The sequence below is a fragment of the Drosophila eugracilis genome, unplaced genomic scaffold, assembly GCF_018153835.1.
Source record: "Drosophila eugracilis isolate 14026-0451.02 unplaced genomic scaffold, ASM1815383v1 contig_764, whole genome shotgun sequence".
In the NCBI taxonomy this organism is placed as follows: Eukaryota; Metazoa; Arthropoda; class Insecta; order Diptera; family Drosophilidae; genus Drosophila; species Drosophila eugracilis.
The window spans coordinates 618,484-634,805 of record NW_024573661.1 but is presented as its reverse complement, the minus strand read 5'-3'; the positions used below and the strand labels follow the sequence as shown (position 1 = coordinate 634,805).

The 16,322-nt window shown below is 38.6% G+C and overlaps 3 protein-coding genes across 3 annotated transcripts; 2 read left to right on the top strand and 1 right to left on the bottom strand.

Annotated features, from left to right (window-relative positions):
• The first annotated feature begins 477 nt into the window (after positions 1-477).
• LOC108107157 lies at positions 478-5,082 on the top strand. The gene is given in 4 exon segments (XM_017214564.2): positions 478-562; positions 1,688-2,572; positions 3,378-3,984; positions 3,987-5,082. Coding segments are annotated over 3 exon segments (1,527 nt in total). The 5' UTR covers positions 478-562; positions 1,688-1,697; the 3' UTR covers positions 4,032-5,082.
• Positions 5,083-9,379: 4,297 nt separating this feature from the next.
• LOC108107127 (zinc finger protein 2) lies at positions 9,380-11,238 on the top strand. The gene is given in 4 exon segments (XM_017214521.2): positions 9,380-9,632; positions 9,635-10,174; positions 10,240-10,543; positions 10,545-11,238. Coding segments are annotated over 4 exon segments (1,731 nt in total). The 3' UTR covers positions 11,179-11,238.
• A 264-nt stretch (positions 11,239-11,502) lies between these two features.
• LOC108107128 (calcium uptake protein 1 homolog, mitochondrial) lies at positions 11,503-15,020 on the bottom strand. The gene is given in 9 exon segments (XM_017214524.2): positions 11,503-11,940; positions 11,996-12,455; positions 12,868-13,028; positions 13,084-13,198; positions 13,265-13,302; positions 13,410-13,572; positions 14,364-14,423; positions 14,425-14,557; positions 14,622-15,020. Coding segments are annotated over 9 exon segments (1,578 nt in total). The 5' UTR covers positions 14,915-15,020; the 3' UTR covers positions 11,503-11,785.
• Positions 15,021-16,322: the final 1,302 nt, after the last annotated feature.

Below are 16,322 nucleotides of genomic sequence, written 5' to 3'. Positions count from 1 at the left end.
GTATTTTTCTTAATTATAAAAATAGGAACAAACACTTCATAGATTTGTTTTTAAAATATAACAATTTTGTGTGTTCCCTTAAATATTATTCATATAAAAATTGATTTACTCAATAAATAGCTTGTCATCAAGCAATTTCTCCCGTGAAATTAAGTTGTTTTTATAAAAATGTAGTTTTAAAATGTAAAAACATTTGCCTCAGCAGCGAGTGAAATTGAATTTCGCGCCCATAGTGTTGGTAAGCCTTTACACACAGAGCTGCATGATGTGTGCCGCATGAGATAGAAAAATGCCGCAGGCAAAATATCAGCTGATTGCAGAAGAAGCCAGTCATTTTAAGCTATATTATAGTGAAACTGAATTTTCTTTAAATAATACATTTACTGTTTACTGTGTTTTTTTCCCCAAACTAAGATAAAAGCTAATTTTGCTTATTTTTTAAGCCATTCCCGGTACGTCATACGGCCTGCTCGTGTATGCGGTCACTCGCATTTAGTCGCTTGCCAACACTAGAAAAAAACTAAACGGGTAGCTAAAAATTACAATCACAGGACACAATTTTGTAAGTATTTTAGGGCAATTGCCCGTGTTTTGAGCCAACTTAAGGTAGTGCCAAGTGTTCTTCACGATTTGGCCAAGCTAAATCAGCAGTTATTTCAAAGGGCTAAAGGCATTTAGGGCGTGAAAAGTGGCTGTCAAAAGTTGCAAACGCAGTTTGTTCGTGAGAAAAAATAGACGCCGCCTGCGCTGCTACTGCAAGCCGAAGTCCTGTGGAAAATCGGAAAATTCTCAGCCACCATGGTCGGTGAAAAATCATAGAAATGGGCTGTAAAACGAAAAGGGAATGTTGTCTGGTCACGCCGGATCTTGGAGTTCTGCAAGATAATCGATCGTTTCTATAGAAGCTAAAGGATATAGTTTGGCAATTTCAGATTTTATCTGAGGAATAACTGGAAAACCTTTTGAAAAAGACACTCAATATATTCGATTTAGTTATCTTTAAAATCAACCAAGCTGTGACGTTATAATTTGATCACCGCCTTTTGAGTTTCAATTTTTTAACTTAACAGGCAGATATAATATTAAAATTAATGCCATACATCATAATGCTTATAACAAATTTCGAAAACATAATTTGGACTATCACAAAAGCAAAACATTATTATTCCCAAAATGGATGGAATATAATGGAATAGAAGAATAGGTAAATATATCGCATCATCATATGGTCTCATTAAACCAAGTTCGTAAAGGGTTATAAAGGTTAATAAAGTCGTCTTCTAAGTTGGGAACAGTACTTTCTTGAAAGAAACTGCCAGCTTGTACGTCAGATATAATATATGAAAGACTGATTTTTAGAAGTAATAGACTTAACTATAAATGAAAATGTCTAAAAACATTCATAGTTTGATATTTCTAAGCTTCTAACTAATAACTATAGTTAGATACCTGTAGAGACTACATAAAGACAATATAAATCAAAAAGAAAGCACATATGCCTTATATGTCAGATCTCCTAGTAACCTAGCTCAAGTAGGATAGCAAAAGATCAAAGATATCCAACGGCAGAGGCACCAAGTAAACACTTGATACTGCATTACAGCTGCTACCCAATATAGCCATACCCTCTGCAAGGGTATAAAAATAACCCTGGGAATTAAGAGAAGTAAACATTTGCTATTTTTAGATTGACGGAAATGGAATCGGAGACGAAAGCCAGCGGCGAGGAGGAGAAGCAGCAGGAAAACCCCTGTGCAGTGCCCATGGACACTCTAGACCCACCACCACCGAGTGCCAGCTCTAAGACTCTTAAACGCTGTCTAAGCGTGCCCATCATCCGGACACCGCCGTCGGGAAAGTCGGGAAAAACTCCAATGACGACACGCGCAGCCGCAGCAGCTGCTCTGGCGGCCAAGGAGCACGAACAGACGCCTAAGAAGAGCCAACAGGTGCTGGACATCCAGATGCCAAATGTCCCATCCATCGATTGCTTCGGCAAGAACATACACATACGATCCCAGCCCAATTCCCGGGAGGTTTCCCCAGCTCCCGTCTTCAATATATTCACTCCACGAGCCAGAAGGTATTCGGCTAGCTATAGCCCACTGACCACGGCCGCCAATGGAGCCACTCTTTGCCTAACACCCCGAGTGTCCCAGCTGAGGCAAGAGGAGTGCGCAGACTTGAACAGCCGGGAGGTGAATCATGAGCGGGAGGTTCATCGGGAAATACAGATCTCCCAGAGCTGGGAGGATCTGACATTGGTGGCCGAAAACTGGTCCTGTAAATCAGACGAGTTCTCGAATCCCCTACAGGTCAGCCTGCCCCCAACGGGCACCACCAGTTGCTCCAGCCCCAGTCCCACAAATAATCGTGCGGGCATGAGATTACCTTATTCACCGTCGCCCACAAGGCGCACTTTTGCCACCAGGAGATCGATGTCTCCCATTGCCATGCGGCCATCTCAACTGGGACCCGTAAAGAGGAAATTCGAGCTGGACGATAATCCCATGCAGGGCAGTAACTGGAGCGTGTACTCTCCTCCGCCATTGAAGAAAATCTTCACGGAAAGGTAAGTCAAATTGGTACTCTAGCAAATGCCTAACCTTTTTGCATTAATATTATTTGTATTTTTTAAATCTTTTCATTTACTAAAATATTTTATAGTTTCACTTTTGGTAATTGTATCATTTTTTTACAAAAGTTGCGGATCCGGTTTCTATAAAAAATAAGATAACCAACTTTATTTTCGATTCATACTTTCAAAGGGTTAAAGCTGTTAATACTCTTTCCAACTTATTTTTGGGGAGGCCCTATAATCACTTAATCTTTGTCAGTGAACCCTTATCGGACATTTTATTTTTGATATCTTCTGTCATTTAACAATGTTACCATACCATGTCACCAAATATCAGATATAGTTATTGTCTCTCTATAAGGTCTATAAAGTTAGTATAACATATTTAGCTCCTAGAAGTTTTTTCAGAAGCCTTAAATGGAACTCCCTCCTTTTGTAGAAACTAAATTTAGATTCTCTTCGGCTAAGTTACATTGTTTTTAATTTGGGTGACGCCGAAACAGTCTAAAAATAAATTATATACATTCTTTTTTTGCACGAGTAGCACCAATTAAGTTTATTTTAGACAGGCAATAGTGCATGTTCGAGCAAATGTGCAACTTGTTGAATATTTACACGGCTAACATGATATGCGAAATGCCAAATAATCTATGCGGATATATATTAAGTGATGTCTGAGAACTTATAATGCTTTACCTTCAACCCTTTCCCTGTTATCTAAGCCTTTTAAATGCCTTCAAATATCTGTGAAAATCTATAACTAAACTTAAACTAATCTCGTTTTTTCCCTATTTTACAGTCGCGGCTCCTCGCCGGTGTGCCAATCGCCCTCGTCGGTGTGTCCCAGTCCTGATTCCGGAACCTTTGATGGCCGGATTACGCCCAAGTTGTTCATCTCGAAACTGTGCACCAACAATACGATGAGTGGAGGTGGCTTAAATAACAATAGTAGCAGCTCGGGCTGTCCGTCTCCCGTCTCCGCTTCGCCCGGTGGAGTGGGAAGTGGGCCAAATCTAGAGGCTGCCATGTGCCTCGTTTCGGGCGGAAGCCAGAGCCAAAGTATCGACGAGGGCATCTCGATACCTGAGTCGGAGACACACAGCTCTTGCCGCAGTCGCACCTCCTCCATACTGTCCACTGCATCGTCCAGCACTCAGGTGCTGGTCAACGATCTGGTGGACGATGCCACTCTAATGGACGATGCCAAAAGCGAGACTTCCTCGATCGGTGGGTGCTCCACCATTAGCATAGAGTCATCCTCCTGCGACAGTGGTGCCAAAACAGCTGCCACCTTCCTTAACCGCCTCGTGGTGGATTCGGATGGCGGTGGTTCCCCTCTGGCCCAGAAGAGCTTTTATATCAACAAGCAGGGATTGTCCGGCGCCAAGAAGTTTGTCGTTAACCACGAGAAAGAACCGGCGCCGCCAGCAAAGATGTGCCGCAAAAGCTTTAAGAGGAGCGTGTGGAATCACACTCAGATTAGCTTAGCTTAGGGGTCGATTTTAGGGATGCTAAATGCTAAATTAAATAATCTCAGGCGCCAAAAATTATTCTTTGGTTAATTTTAAGTCATTTGCTTTGAATTTCTTTCAGAATTTTATAAAGAAAAAGCCAGGTTTATCTTGTCTTCCCAGAAACTTCTTAAAAACATCTTTTTAATTTGCTCATTTTAACCCATAAGTAATATAAACTGTAAATGTCTAACCCTAAAGGGTACTTAACTTGCTTTTTATAAATTAATTAAAGAAACATTTTAAATTTCAACTTCTATTTACATTCAAAGCAAATTTCCATTAAAAGACCAAAGATAAACTAGAGGTACTTTGAAGTTTGTAACAGAGATCAGAAATCGACCCAAATAATAACCAATAACACGCTTTAGTCAAGGGGTTTAGAAGCGATCCCCTGACTTGCTAAATACTAGATCGTAGCTTTGTTGTACATAGTTAAGTTGTTTGTCTGAAGTTCGAAACCATCTTGCATATCATTTATCGCAAAACACACTCGCACACCCTTTCATAACTAGCAAACATTCGTTTTTAATATGTTAGAATAAGATCTTTATATATATATATATAGCCAGAGTTATTTTGCCCCATCTTTGTGTTATAGTAGTGTTCTTCATTTCCAATGTTTAAATTTAACACTCGTTTTTTTTTAGTTAAGTTAAAAAGTTTATTTAACTAGCGTTACTGTAGTATCGTTAGTAGTCGCCACCTCACCCTAGAATTAAGCTACCAAAACCCCAATTTTGCCAAATATGTTTCCTCTATGCTTAAATGTAAACCAGCATTATATTGCCTATAATGTGATCCAATTAATCGCGGATATCTGCGCGTATCCCTAGAAACAAACTGATCGATATATATATATATATACGCATATTATATAGGTTACCATTCGATTCTAATTATGGTAAGCGAATTTACGTAGTTTCAGGAATGAGTTATACTTAGAAAGGATCCAAAACAAAAGAAATGCCTATTAAAAGATTTTTCAATAGATTTTAATCTTCTGATTTTATTTGTTGATAAAAAAGTAAGTAAATATACGGAAAAATGAAATGAAAAAACTTATATCTTGAAAAGCCCAAAGTAGGCCTCATACAAAGAATCGCAAAAATCTGATAAATTATTAACTCTACTTTATTATTATTTCAGATGGCTTTTCGCAGCTGGTAAGAGTAGGAAATTGTAGCTCATAACTCTAGCTTATAACTGTAGTTTCGGTGTCTGAGATCAGGAATGAAAGTCTTCACTATATTGTAAGGAAAACCAAAATGCAAAAGTAAGAAAAAAGGAAACTTTCTTAAAGTTTACTGATGACGCCATGAAATAAACATGATTTTGGCAGATCGTGAAACCTTCAACACAAGCATATGATGTCAGTAATGTCGTCATTCAAGGGCACTCGACAGACCGACACCAAAAAGCTGATCATCCACAACACTGACTCATTTATATAATCAATAAAAAAAAAATCGGAAAGCGGAAACTTTGATTATTTGAATCTGTTTTAAGTATAGAATCTTGCTGGGATCAAACAGTTTTTATCTATTATTATCATTTACAGATATTGATTTTTATGAAAACATGGCTATGGTTTACGATGTACAACCGATTTGAAGAATGTATGTCGATATCTTTGTTTAACTAACGACTATGAGGAATAAGTTTTACTTAGTTACCTTTATAGTGTTTCTTAAAGTATTGATTTTTCACCTTTCCTTGCAAATGTAATGTCCCAATTACGGAATATAAAACTTATTTAAAAGAAAAGCTGCATACGAGTGTCACGACACATCTTATTCTGTTAATAATTTTTTAAAATGATTATATTATTTTTCTGCTACAGCATCTGTTGGTAACCCCTTTTACAAAGCCATATGTCTCAACCTCGCAAACTCAGTCAACAGGAAACTTCTGAAATGACTGAGTGTTGTGGAAAACAGTTTTGAAGGTCGCTAGGTACTGAACTTTTGAGCTTTTTGGAGGCTTCCAACTTTATAGTACGGACACATGGACACGTCAAGAGAGTATATGTACTCCTATAAGGTTGGAGAAGCTTCCTTCTATCTATTACAATTACTTTTCCAAGAATACCTTGTTCCTTCTTACTCTACCAATAACGAATATGAAAATTCACTCATTCTTCAAATCGAACTAAATTGACACTAGTTTTGTATTGCAACGATCGCCTAATAAAAGAGACCATAAATTGTACATTAACTTCACCGAGCACGATATCGTGTCAGCATATCCCAGCCATATAAAGCACCTGCCGTAAAGAGTAGGTATCCCATATACATATACTCGTACATACTCATACTCATGTGCATACACAGGCACTGAAAAGTTCGAACACCTGGGGACTGAGGCAGCGCCGAGGTGCCGAGCATTGCTCCCCAATCGCAGACATACAAGCATACTGGTTCCATGCTTGGAGAGAGGATATAATGTGCATGGGTAGACATTCGCACCTCGAACACGGCCGCCAATCCCCCAGGCCGACATCGAGGTCCGAAAGCCAGATACCGAGACCGAGACCGATAAACCGATTCCACACGGACCAAGTCGAGTGGGCGTCTGCTGTTGACTCCAAGCGACTGGACGTGTCTGGGGATCCGATCCAAACGAGTTTTATAGCAAAAAGATAAGTGTGTGCGCTGCAGTCACGATCGCCAATATTCCGAGACCGAGACGGAGACACCAAACGGGAGCCTAGCCAAGCATTCCAAGCGGATCTGGGGATCTGGCTTAATGGCTTGATAGCTTGCTGGCACGGGGGACAGAACGCAACTGCCCACGCCCATGGAATACTAATTAGCTGAAAACACGCTATCCTAGCCCTCGAAGTGACACTTAAGTCCAGGGTTTATTGCTAGAAACTTTGATTACAATGTTGAAATGTTTTTTAAATACTACGAGAACTAATGCACATGGAAGAACAAAGGGAGTAGGATGATTCAGTTTGTTGTCTCTCAAATACAGTATTTATTTTTAATTAAAAAAATATTGAAAAATATCATATTGTTTACACTAAAAACAATTAAACTTCTTAATTACATATTCTTGATAAAAGGGCATCGTGACCTCATAACAACACATTCTTCTCTTGTCTCAGCTTAAAAATATAATTTCTTTACGGATATTTTATGTTTCAAACCAATTACTTTACATTCAATATTAAAAAAAATTTTTGTTTTTAAATTTTTATAGTTCCATGAATTCAACTTTAATAATTTTTATAAATTAAACTTTCACCAATTCAATAAAAACAGGATTAATGGGAAAAGAAAAACAAATATTGTGATATTTTTTCAATTGCTTTACCTCCCTAAAAAAAACAAAAATTTTAAAAAAAAAACAAATGTATTAATTTTTACTTAAAAAAGAAAATGGTAAAAACAAAAATATGGAAAAACTTTCCAATACTCCATGGAAAATCAATTATAAGACCCCTTAGGAAATTCACTCAATACTTTTACGAAGATCAGCGTGAAAATGGAGAATAACAAAAATACGGTCAATAATTAAGTCAATTACTACAAATTATGTACATATGTATGGATGTGCATACATACATATATAAAAAGGAAACCAATAACAAAGCTACATATAAGAAGAAAAGTAACAACGAACGAAAAATAAAGGCGCACGGTTTTACTTTAGCGCTGCCGCTCGGACGTCAATAAATGTTTTTTTTTTGCGTCGACGTCAACGTTGGCGTCGCTGCTATTTTTGTTGCTTTTACGCTTTGGTCACGCTGCTCCCTTTTCGCTGCTCCTCCACCCCTACCATCCCGCTCTCATCATGCTTCCGTACTCCCACTCGCCTACTCCTCTCTTTGCCACCCCCTTTCCCTAAACCTTGCTAGCTCTCTTTTCGCTCCTCTCAATAGGCGTAGGTAGTTTCATTTGTGAAGGGTCAGTGGTCCCCTTCATATTGTTTTTTTGCTTAAATTTAGATTAGGTTGATAAAAAGATTATTACTTAATTGGTTTCTTAAATATTTGTCTTATTTTTTAATTTTAAATAATATTCTTTTTATTCCAATTTGATATTAGTCCTGGGCTCCTCAATCCCTCAATTAAATCCTCCCTACGTCCATGGTTTTTTGAGCAATCTTGAAAATCGTGAGCTTTTGCTGTTGTTGTTGCTGCGCCTGTTGCTCTGACTGTAATTGTTTTTGTTTTTGGCCTTTGTTGTTGGGGCATTTTCTTTGTTTTTCGTATTTCGCTTTTGCGTGGCCCGAAGAAAAATCAAGTTAACACGCAAAAATGGTCGGTAGGGTAGTGGGGGGTTTAAGGCTCACGCTCGTGTACAGAAAAAATGCCTTAAGCGCAGCTCAAATTGTCGTTGTTGTTGGTGCTCTGCTCGCTTCGCTGATTCACAGCCCAAACAGCGCTGCGGCAGCGCAGCCAGCGTCGACGGCGGCCGAAGCTCGACTTTTGCGGCGATTTGTTGTTTTTGCCGAGAGGTTGCTGCTCGGCAAGCCGCAAATCGCGAATCGCGAATCCAGTTTCTTCTTCACTTCTTCGCACGGCAGACGCAGCTCAATCGCCATCGCCGAGCGCAGAAATTGCGGATAAAAAAAGAAAAGGAGTGAAGCTTCAGGAAGAGGGGAGCTTGCAGTTTAGTAGAAAAATTCATTCAATCGAAATCTCCTTGCTGATCATATGGTGCGTATGCGACTTAAAAGGATCGTTAGATCGAACGATCAGTAAGCTTACTAAATCTTTCTTAAAAGTACACAGGGAAAAATTAATATGATCTGACATTTTCTTTTTTATGATATTTGAATAAGATTTATAATAAAGGCATGTTGATTTTCTTCAAATATGATATTCCTAAATCACGTAAGCTCATTGTTTGAATAGTGGAGTACTTATGGAAGGGCAGTAATCAATCTTATCTTTCGAGCTTATGAAGGTTAATGGGTAAAATCTATTGTCGAAATAAATTTCGCATTTATTTAACTTTTTTGCTTTTAAAGGCACTTACCATATATTTACATACGTATACGTATGTACATATATGTCATTTCCGATCGACAATATGAAACTTTCCATCAGGTTAGAAGTTTATAGATATATGGTATAATGATGATTCACCCAGGCAGGTCTATTACGCCTAGATATATGCAACACGAATTATTTGTGGTAGCATTATGATCGTTGAGTAACAATCTATATGATTATCGAGGTACATATATGATTATCTCTATATAAAAATTTTTTCAACTAGAAAGAAACCCGATATTAACAAAGATTTTAAATTATTACAGCGACCTTGCAGATCTGATGGAGCTGGCTCTGAACAAGTCATCGTCCTGCGTGGACTGTTGCAACGACTGCACACTTCTGCCCTGCTGTTCTTCCGCTGCCTGCTGCGACGCTAGCTGCAAGGCTAGCTGCGGATTAATTCCCCCCGATCCTGTCAGATACGAAACCCAGGAACCCGAGGAGAACTTTGTCTCAATAGATGATCCAAAAATCAAGGGATTCCTCTTGAGAATTGGCCAGCAGCAACAAGAATTGGAAAAGGAAAGGAAAAGAAAAAGGATCAGGAGAAAAGGGAGAAGATACGGAGGGAGGCTGAGGAAAGAATTTGCCAAAATGTAATCGAACTGGATGAAGATGAGGTCCATTCAGCTAAGGGTCTTATCATCAGCGCAGCGAGGAGTTTAGCTCATTGGAATTCTTCCATAAAAAGAATATCCCCAGATATTGAACTCATACCCAAACCACAGCACAGAATTGTTGCAGAAATCGAGCTAAGCGATAGTGATCAGGATAGCGAAGGAGAGGAAGAGGTGAATCTTCCTTCAGATACTGTTCGTTGCGTCCTAAACGGGCAGGAACAGAAGGCGAACGAGGATCAGAATCCTCAAGTGCAGGTGATCATTTTGAACTCCGACCTAGAAGAGGAACAGCAGCAAGAACATGTAATCAGGAAGAAGTTCTCTAACTCGAGGAGATCAGCAAAAAGACGTCCGTATGTCAACAGAAGAGGACGTCACCTGTACGAATGTCCGAACTGCGGGAAGAAAGTGCAATCCAATTACAATCTAAGACGTCATATGATGATACATACAGGTAATAAATATACCATAACCTGATTAAATATGTCAAATAATCTATTATCATTTCGTTTATTCTAGGTGAACGACCATTCCCGTGTGATCTATGCGAACGTCGTTTTCGGGAGTTTAGTGATCTTAAGAAGCATCGTCGAAGGCACTCGCATGATCCTCGATTCATCTGCATGATCTGTCACTTGGGACAACCTCTAGAGCAGGATTCTACGAGGTGTGCGGAATGTGAGAGCAAGAATCTCATGGTAAAGCCTCAGCCGGAGGAATTAAGTGATAAAATTGTCGAGGAACGAGAAGAGCAGATGGAAGAAGATGAGGAAGAAATGGAGGAAGAGGATGAAATTGAAGAGGATGAACAGGCACAACTCATTTGGACCATCCACTCTGCTGGTTACCTTAATACCACCCATTCAATCTCCACCAGAAAAGGTTCCCCAAGAAACCCAGCCAAGTCGACCGCCTCTTCCTCGCAGTTGCAGCAGTGCCAACTCCTCATCGTCCTTAAGCAACGATGGAAATGTATCTGGGAAGCCCATTAACCGCAGTCGCAGATCTTATCCCTGTCCTTTATGTCATCGCCCTTTCGGAACTCGTCATAACCTTAAACGCCACTATATGATCCACACTGGAGAAAAGCCTTTCAGTTGCTCCAAATGCAGGAAACCCTTTAGGGAATGCTCCACCCTCAAAAAACACATGGTCACTCATGTCAGGGACCGATGGTATAAGTGCCTTAGGTGTCCCTCCAAATTCAGAGACTATCTGGAGTACACTGATCACAAATCCATTCATTTAGACCTGCTTAGTAGTCACAAGTCGTCCACTTACGAAAGTGACGATGATGGCGAGAGTTCTGTAGAAGAATGCCTGGAATGCTGCGAGTGCCAGCAGAGATTTACAGAGTTAGATGCTTATACGGCACATCTCAAAAAGCACGACTTGGAATTGTACGGCATGAGTGTGGACGATGTGGCGGACGACGAGCATGACGTAGATGTGGCTTAGATAAGGGAACAGTATATTGATTTAATTATGTGAGAATTATGAATTCCGACGATGAAGAAAGTGTGAATTTTATATTATTTTGAACATATTCTAAATATAGTTTTAAGCATCATAAAAACCTTCCTTAAAAAGTAGTCACTAAAGGAAGTGATTTTCACGTTTAAAAACCTTTTAAACCATTCACAACCATTTTTAAATTAATTATTTAACTGCTTTAACAATAATTATGTAAACGAAGCATTTGATTTCTTCAATCTTCTTTAATAATCTGCGTTATTATACGACTTTTAATTTTATAAAAACTTACAGAACTGAACGATAAGCTCCTAATAAACAGGGCCATATCAATTTTATTTATTTATAAATATTATGATATATGTTTTTATTAAAAAATAAACGTATTAAGTGCACAAAAGTCGGTGAAATATACAAAAGCAAGTTATTGTTTTCGAAAAACCTGCTTGGGTGTCAAACATTTAAAGAGATTGAGTTAAAATCGATTTATGTAAACGTTAACTACAGAAAATAAATAGTAGAAGCGTAAGCGTAGGAAAAAATGACTAAGATTGGGGCGCTTGGAGCGGGAGAATCCACAGAGTAACGTTCCTTAGATGTCCAACAGCACGGGCTTGGTTTCTTTGGCGCACTTGAACACAGATCGCATCATCTTCAGAAAGCCAGTGTCTTTGGGCTTCTCCAGTCCACGCTGCACGCGATTCTTCATCACCGAGATAAACTCCTTGTTGCTGAGCTGGTTGTCATCTAAAAAGAAAATATTTTGAAATATAATATTAAGTATTTGACATCAAAAACTTACTGTTCTCGTCAAAGATGGTAAAGACCACATCCACCACATGATCTGAAAGGTTGACCATGGCTACCGTTTTGGCCACGTGCTGCAGTGTTTGCTGATCAATCGAGGCACCGGCAATGTGATAGAAAGTCAGGGCAGTATCCACGTCGTTAATGTTGTTCAGAAAGTGAAAGAAGTCCAGATAGTCCTGTTTGGAGATACCTTTGCCGTGATCCCTAAACCTTCTCTTTACCCTCTTCAGTTTCTTTTGCTTCTTCTTCAAAGGATAGCCTGCGTAGGCCAGAAGGAGTTCGGCGAAATCAGCTTCTGTTATATTTCCCTCATCATTGGGTTCCTTCCTTTCAAATTCGAGGGACAAAATCTCCTTTTGCAGTTGCTCTTGGAAGTCCAGAAACTTTTCAATGGTCAGCTTTTCATCCATATTAGGCCCAAAGAAATATGTAATTAAAGCCGAATTCACTCCCTAGGGAAAAGTTTACAAAATAGGCAATTAATATTTCATATTGATTGACGTATTTTAAACATCAAAAGATTTAACTTGTGTGCTTGGCAGCAGGTGCGTCAGTGAATTTCCTACATAAAATGTGATTTAGTTATAGTTAGGTGCGAGATTGTGTTTAGATGTTTCAAAAAATATTTGAAAAGGCAAAATAAGTCAATAAGCATTTTCACACAAAGTACCTTCAAGGACTGTAAGTACGTCAAAAACAGAGGGAAGTTAAGATTTGTTATGTACACAGTTTAGACACGCGTTCAATATATTAGGGACAAAGCCAAAAGACAGAGAATATACAAATATACAAAAAGGAATCGTTTTTAGTACGGCTCGAGGTACTCTCTTCTTATATTTATCTAGGCAAACTGAGTCTTATTACCTTGAAGGTGTTTCCTGTATTGGCATGATCACGATGCCGGGTTCCCATGCTGGTTTGCTGTCTCACCAAAGTGGCCACCATTTCGAATTCCTCGCAGTCCACATCACCGTCTCCATTCAAATCAAACATGCGGAAGGCAATCTCAAAGTGCCGGCGGGATACTGCAAAAGAAAAGTGGTAATTAGTTATCATCCATGTGTAAGACTTTGCACTTACTTGAGAGCACTGTGAGCAGGAAAATGTAATCGGAAAATGTGATCAGTCCAAAGGAGCCAAGCTTGTAAAAAATGCTGTTCTTCTCCAGGTGGAGGTTAAGCTGCTCGCCAACAGACTGAAAAATCAATATATTTTTTAAAGATTACATAGAAGTTTTCAACAAGACGAATAAAGGTCTTACCTTAGGATCATAGCGACGATACTGGTCCAGACCCAAGCCTGAAATAGATAACCATTAGTGAAGGCCTATAATTCTCAAAACATATTCTAAGTTAGTGACAACTAACAACTCTCTAGATCTCCCTATACTTTTTTCTGGCACATACCATCTGGTTGCTTCATACCAGGCGTCATACTGGTTAAAAAATCTGTCGGAGTCATGTAGACTTCGTGACGATCATCGGCCACGGGCACCTGGATGGTGGCAAAGTAGCGGAACACTTTGTCCGGCGTGGAGAACTGCCGGATACGGTTCTCGTACTCAATTATCTAAGGCAAAGGACATGACTTTAGCTTACGAAAAAGGCAATGAATATGAAAAACTAATTAACTTCACTAAACTGAGGATAAGAAATTTATAAAAAAGTAAAGCTAACTCAAATTTCTCCACAAACTAAATATAATTCTTGACATGGGCATCTGGATGAGTGAATTACCATCAGGCTGTTTGATTCCCGGATATATGGAGCGTAGGAAATCCTCGGGAGTCATGCAGACAATCGTCTGAGTGGCATCTTGTAATCGCACGGTGGCAAAGTACCGGAAAATCTTGTCCGGAGTGGAAAACTGCCTTATACGGTTCTCATACTCAATGATCTTTGAAGTTGTATGTTGTGTGTTTTTCGTGTTTGATGGCGGGTCAAAAACAAGACGGCACAAACATAAAAGTAAAAGAAACAAAGATTTTTGTCCAACGTAAAATAACAAATTTAAAATTTATATTAAAATAAGTTTAAATAGTTTTACTCAAGTTTTCACAGCTTTAAATTATTGTTGATTACTTTGGCTTTCCAACATTTTGAAGAATTTAAATTTTGTTTAGAAAACCTTTTTATAATAAAAACTAGGAACTTGAACCTGAAACGTATAACTAAATCGTTTCGTATATATGTTAAGGGACTTTAAAAATGTTCAACATCTTTAAAAAGATTTCTTCTTCTTCTTTAAAGATTTCTGGCTAATATTAAGACTGTGAAAACCGGAAAAAAAACTTGAAAAATATAACAATTTTATAAAGTTATAAAAGCAGAGTTAGATAGCGTCATCAATCAGCTTTATACCTTCCTCTCGCGGAAACCAACTTTCTCCCGGATCTTCTTGCCCTCGTGGAGGTGCAGATTGAGAGCCTCCATCCTCCTCCTCGCTATCCTCCGATTCGGATTCCGATGATTTATCCCCGCCATTAACGCCGGCCGCTGAAGAGGGACGTTGTCCAGCATCGGCGTCTACTTTTGGCAAAAGCATACGCTTTACTCTATAAATAGATTCCAAAAAATTATATTAGTGGCGAATTTTACTTTGTTGGTTATTTTACTCACTTGCCCCAGTCCATTACCGAAATGAGGAACAAACTCAGTATAAACATGTGGAAGTATTTTGTGACATTGGGAGTCTTTTCCTCTTGATGGCCAAACCGCTTATGCCCCCTAGTTTGCATCAAATTTAAATTGGCACTCGATTTGGTCAGATCCTGAGCAATTTTATTGGTATTATGGTTGTACAAAGTGGAGGCCAAGGCGATTTGCGCTGGATTAGGGACTATGTTGAAAGTCCTTGGCCTTGATAAGGCAGCCAACGCCTGGCGGGTCACCAGGAATCGCAGCACAGACATTTTTGTTATATTGTTTCGTTTGTTTTTAAAGTTCTCAAAAAGATTTACTTGTTTTCATGCGCATTTTTTGGCCAAAATTCTTAGTGTTACCGTATACATAAACTGCGATAATACCAATATTGGCAGGTGCTCAAAGACTTTGTTTATGTTTGAAATCAGTGGATTTTCAGTACATTGAAGAGCTTTTTGGTATAAATTCGTAGTACAAGCCTTGGATATCCAACCATGATGTCAAAAATTCATGTAATGTCAAATAAATTGGTGTTTTGTCGGTATACGCTGTATAGCAAGCACCATTTGTCCACATGTTGTAAATAACGTTAATTTCAAATGTATTGTGGAGGATGTGGAATTTGATGGTACAAAATTATGAAAAATAAAACTTTTTCTCAGCATAGAAATGATTTGTCTTAATTACCGTTGGTCTCCTTCCGTTCCTTAACATTCATGAAAGGCTACAAGCTTGTCCTCATGAGGCTATCAACAAATTAAGATAAAACAAATTTATTTATTGTAGTTGGTATATAAATTAATTATTGATTTACTTATAATTTTGTTATTATCTTCATTATCTTAAACAATTTTATGCGTACAACTTTTGTCAGCTAAAAAGCACCTCAGCTGGGCACATTTAAAAGAGCACGTCCTGTGACATTATGCTTTTGTCCAGCTGTCACTCATAGTTTGTCTCACCAAAAGAAAAGGCGCGAAAAGTGTTTGCTTTACAAAATTCGCGCTTTGTATTCGCCGCCAATGTTTATCTTACAGAATCGCACCTCCGTATTTTACCGGCTAAATGACAGCTGATTGCCGGCACGCACGCACTTTAAACGCCATTAATCAATCAAAATTTATCAATCAGCCAATGTAATTACACACACGCTTGCTGGGAGTGAGGAGTACCGTTGCATTGGCCGCCGCGTGGAGTGAAAAATTGAAATTCCGAATGCAACACAAGTGAAAGGGGGAGAAGAAAAGAAGGCGGAAGAAAGTGGGTGGTGGCTCAGTGCAGCAGGTGAGTTTTCATTAACCTGAAGTTTTGATTAATGTGCCACACGCCCCAATTGTCTGATTCGCTGACGTATTTATTGAGAGATTTATGTATATTGTAATAATGTTTGTATCAACATGCTGCAACTTCCTTTATGCTAGTCTGTTAGGGGTATTCTTATGTTCAAAAGCAATGATTATGGATGGTTAAAAAATGTTAGATTTGTTACGTCCTGATATTAAAAAAAAAATTCATATAATATGCCAATATTTCAAAAATAAGAACCGAAAAAGGAAAATTCCAAATTCCAAATTAACTAAACTTTAAAAGTAGTAATTCAAAATGATCATTTAAAAAAATGTTAAACATCTTTAATTCTATCGTGGGACTTTATCAAAGACAAGATGCTTATCTCTA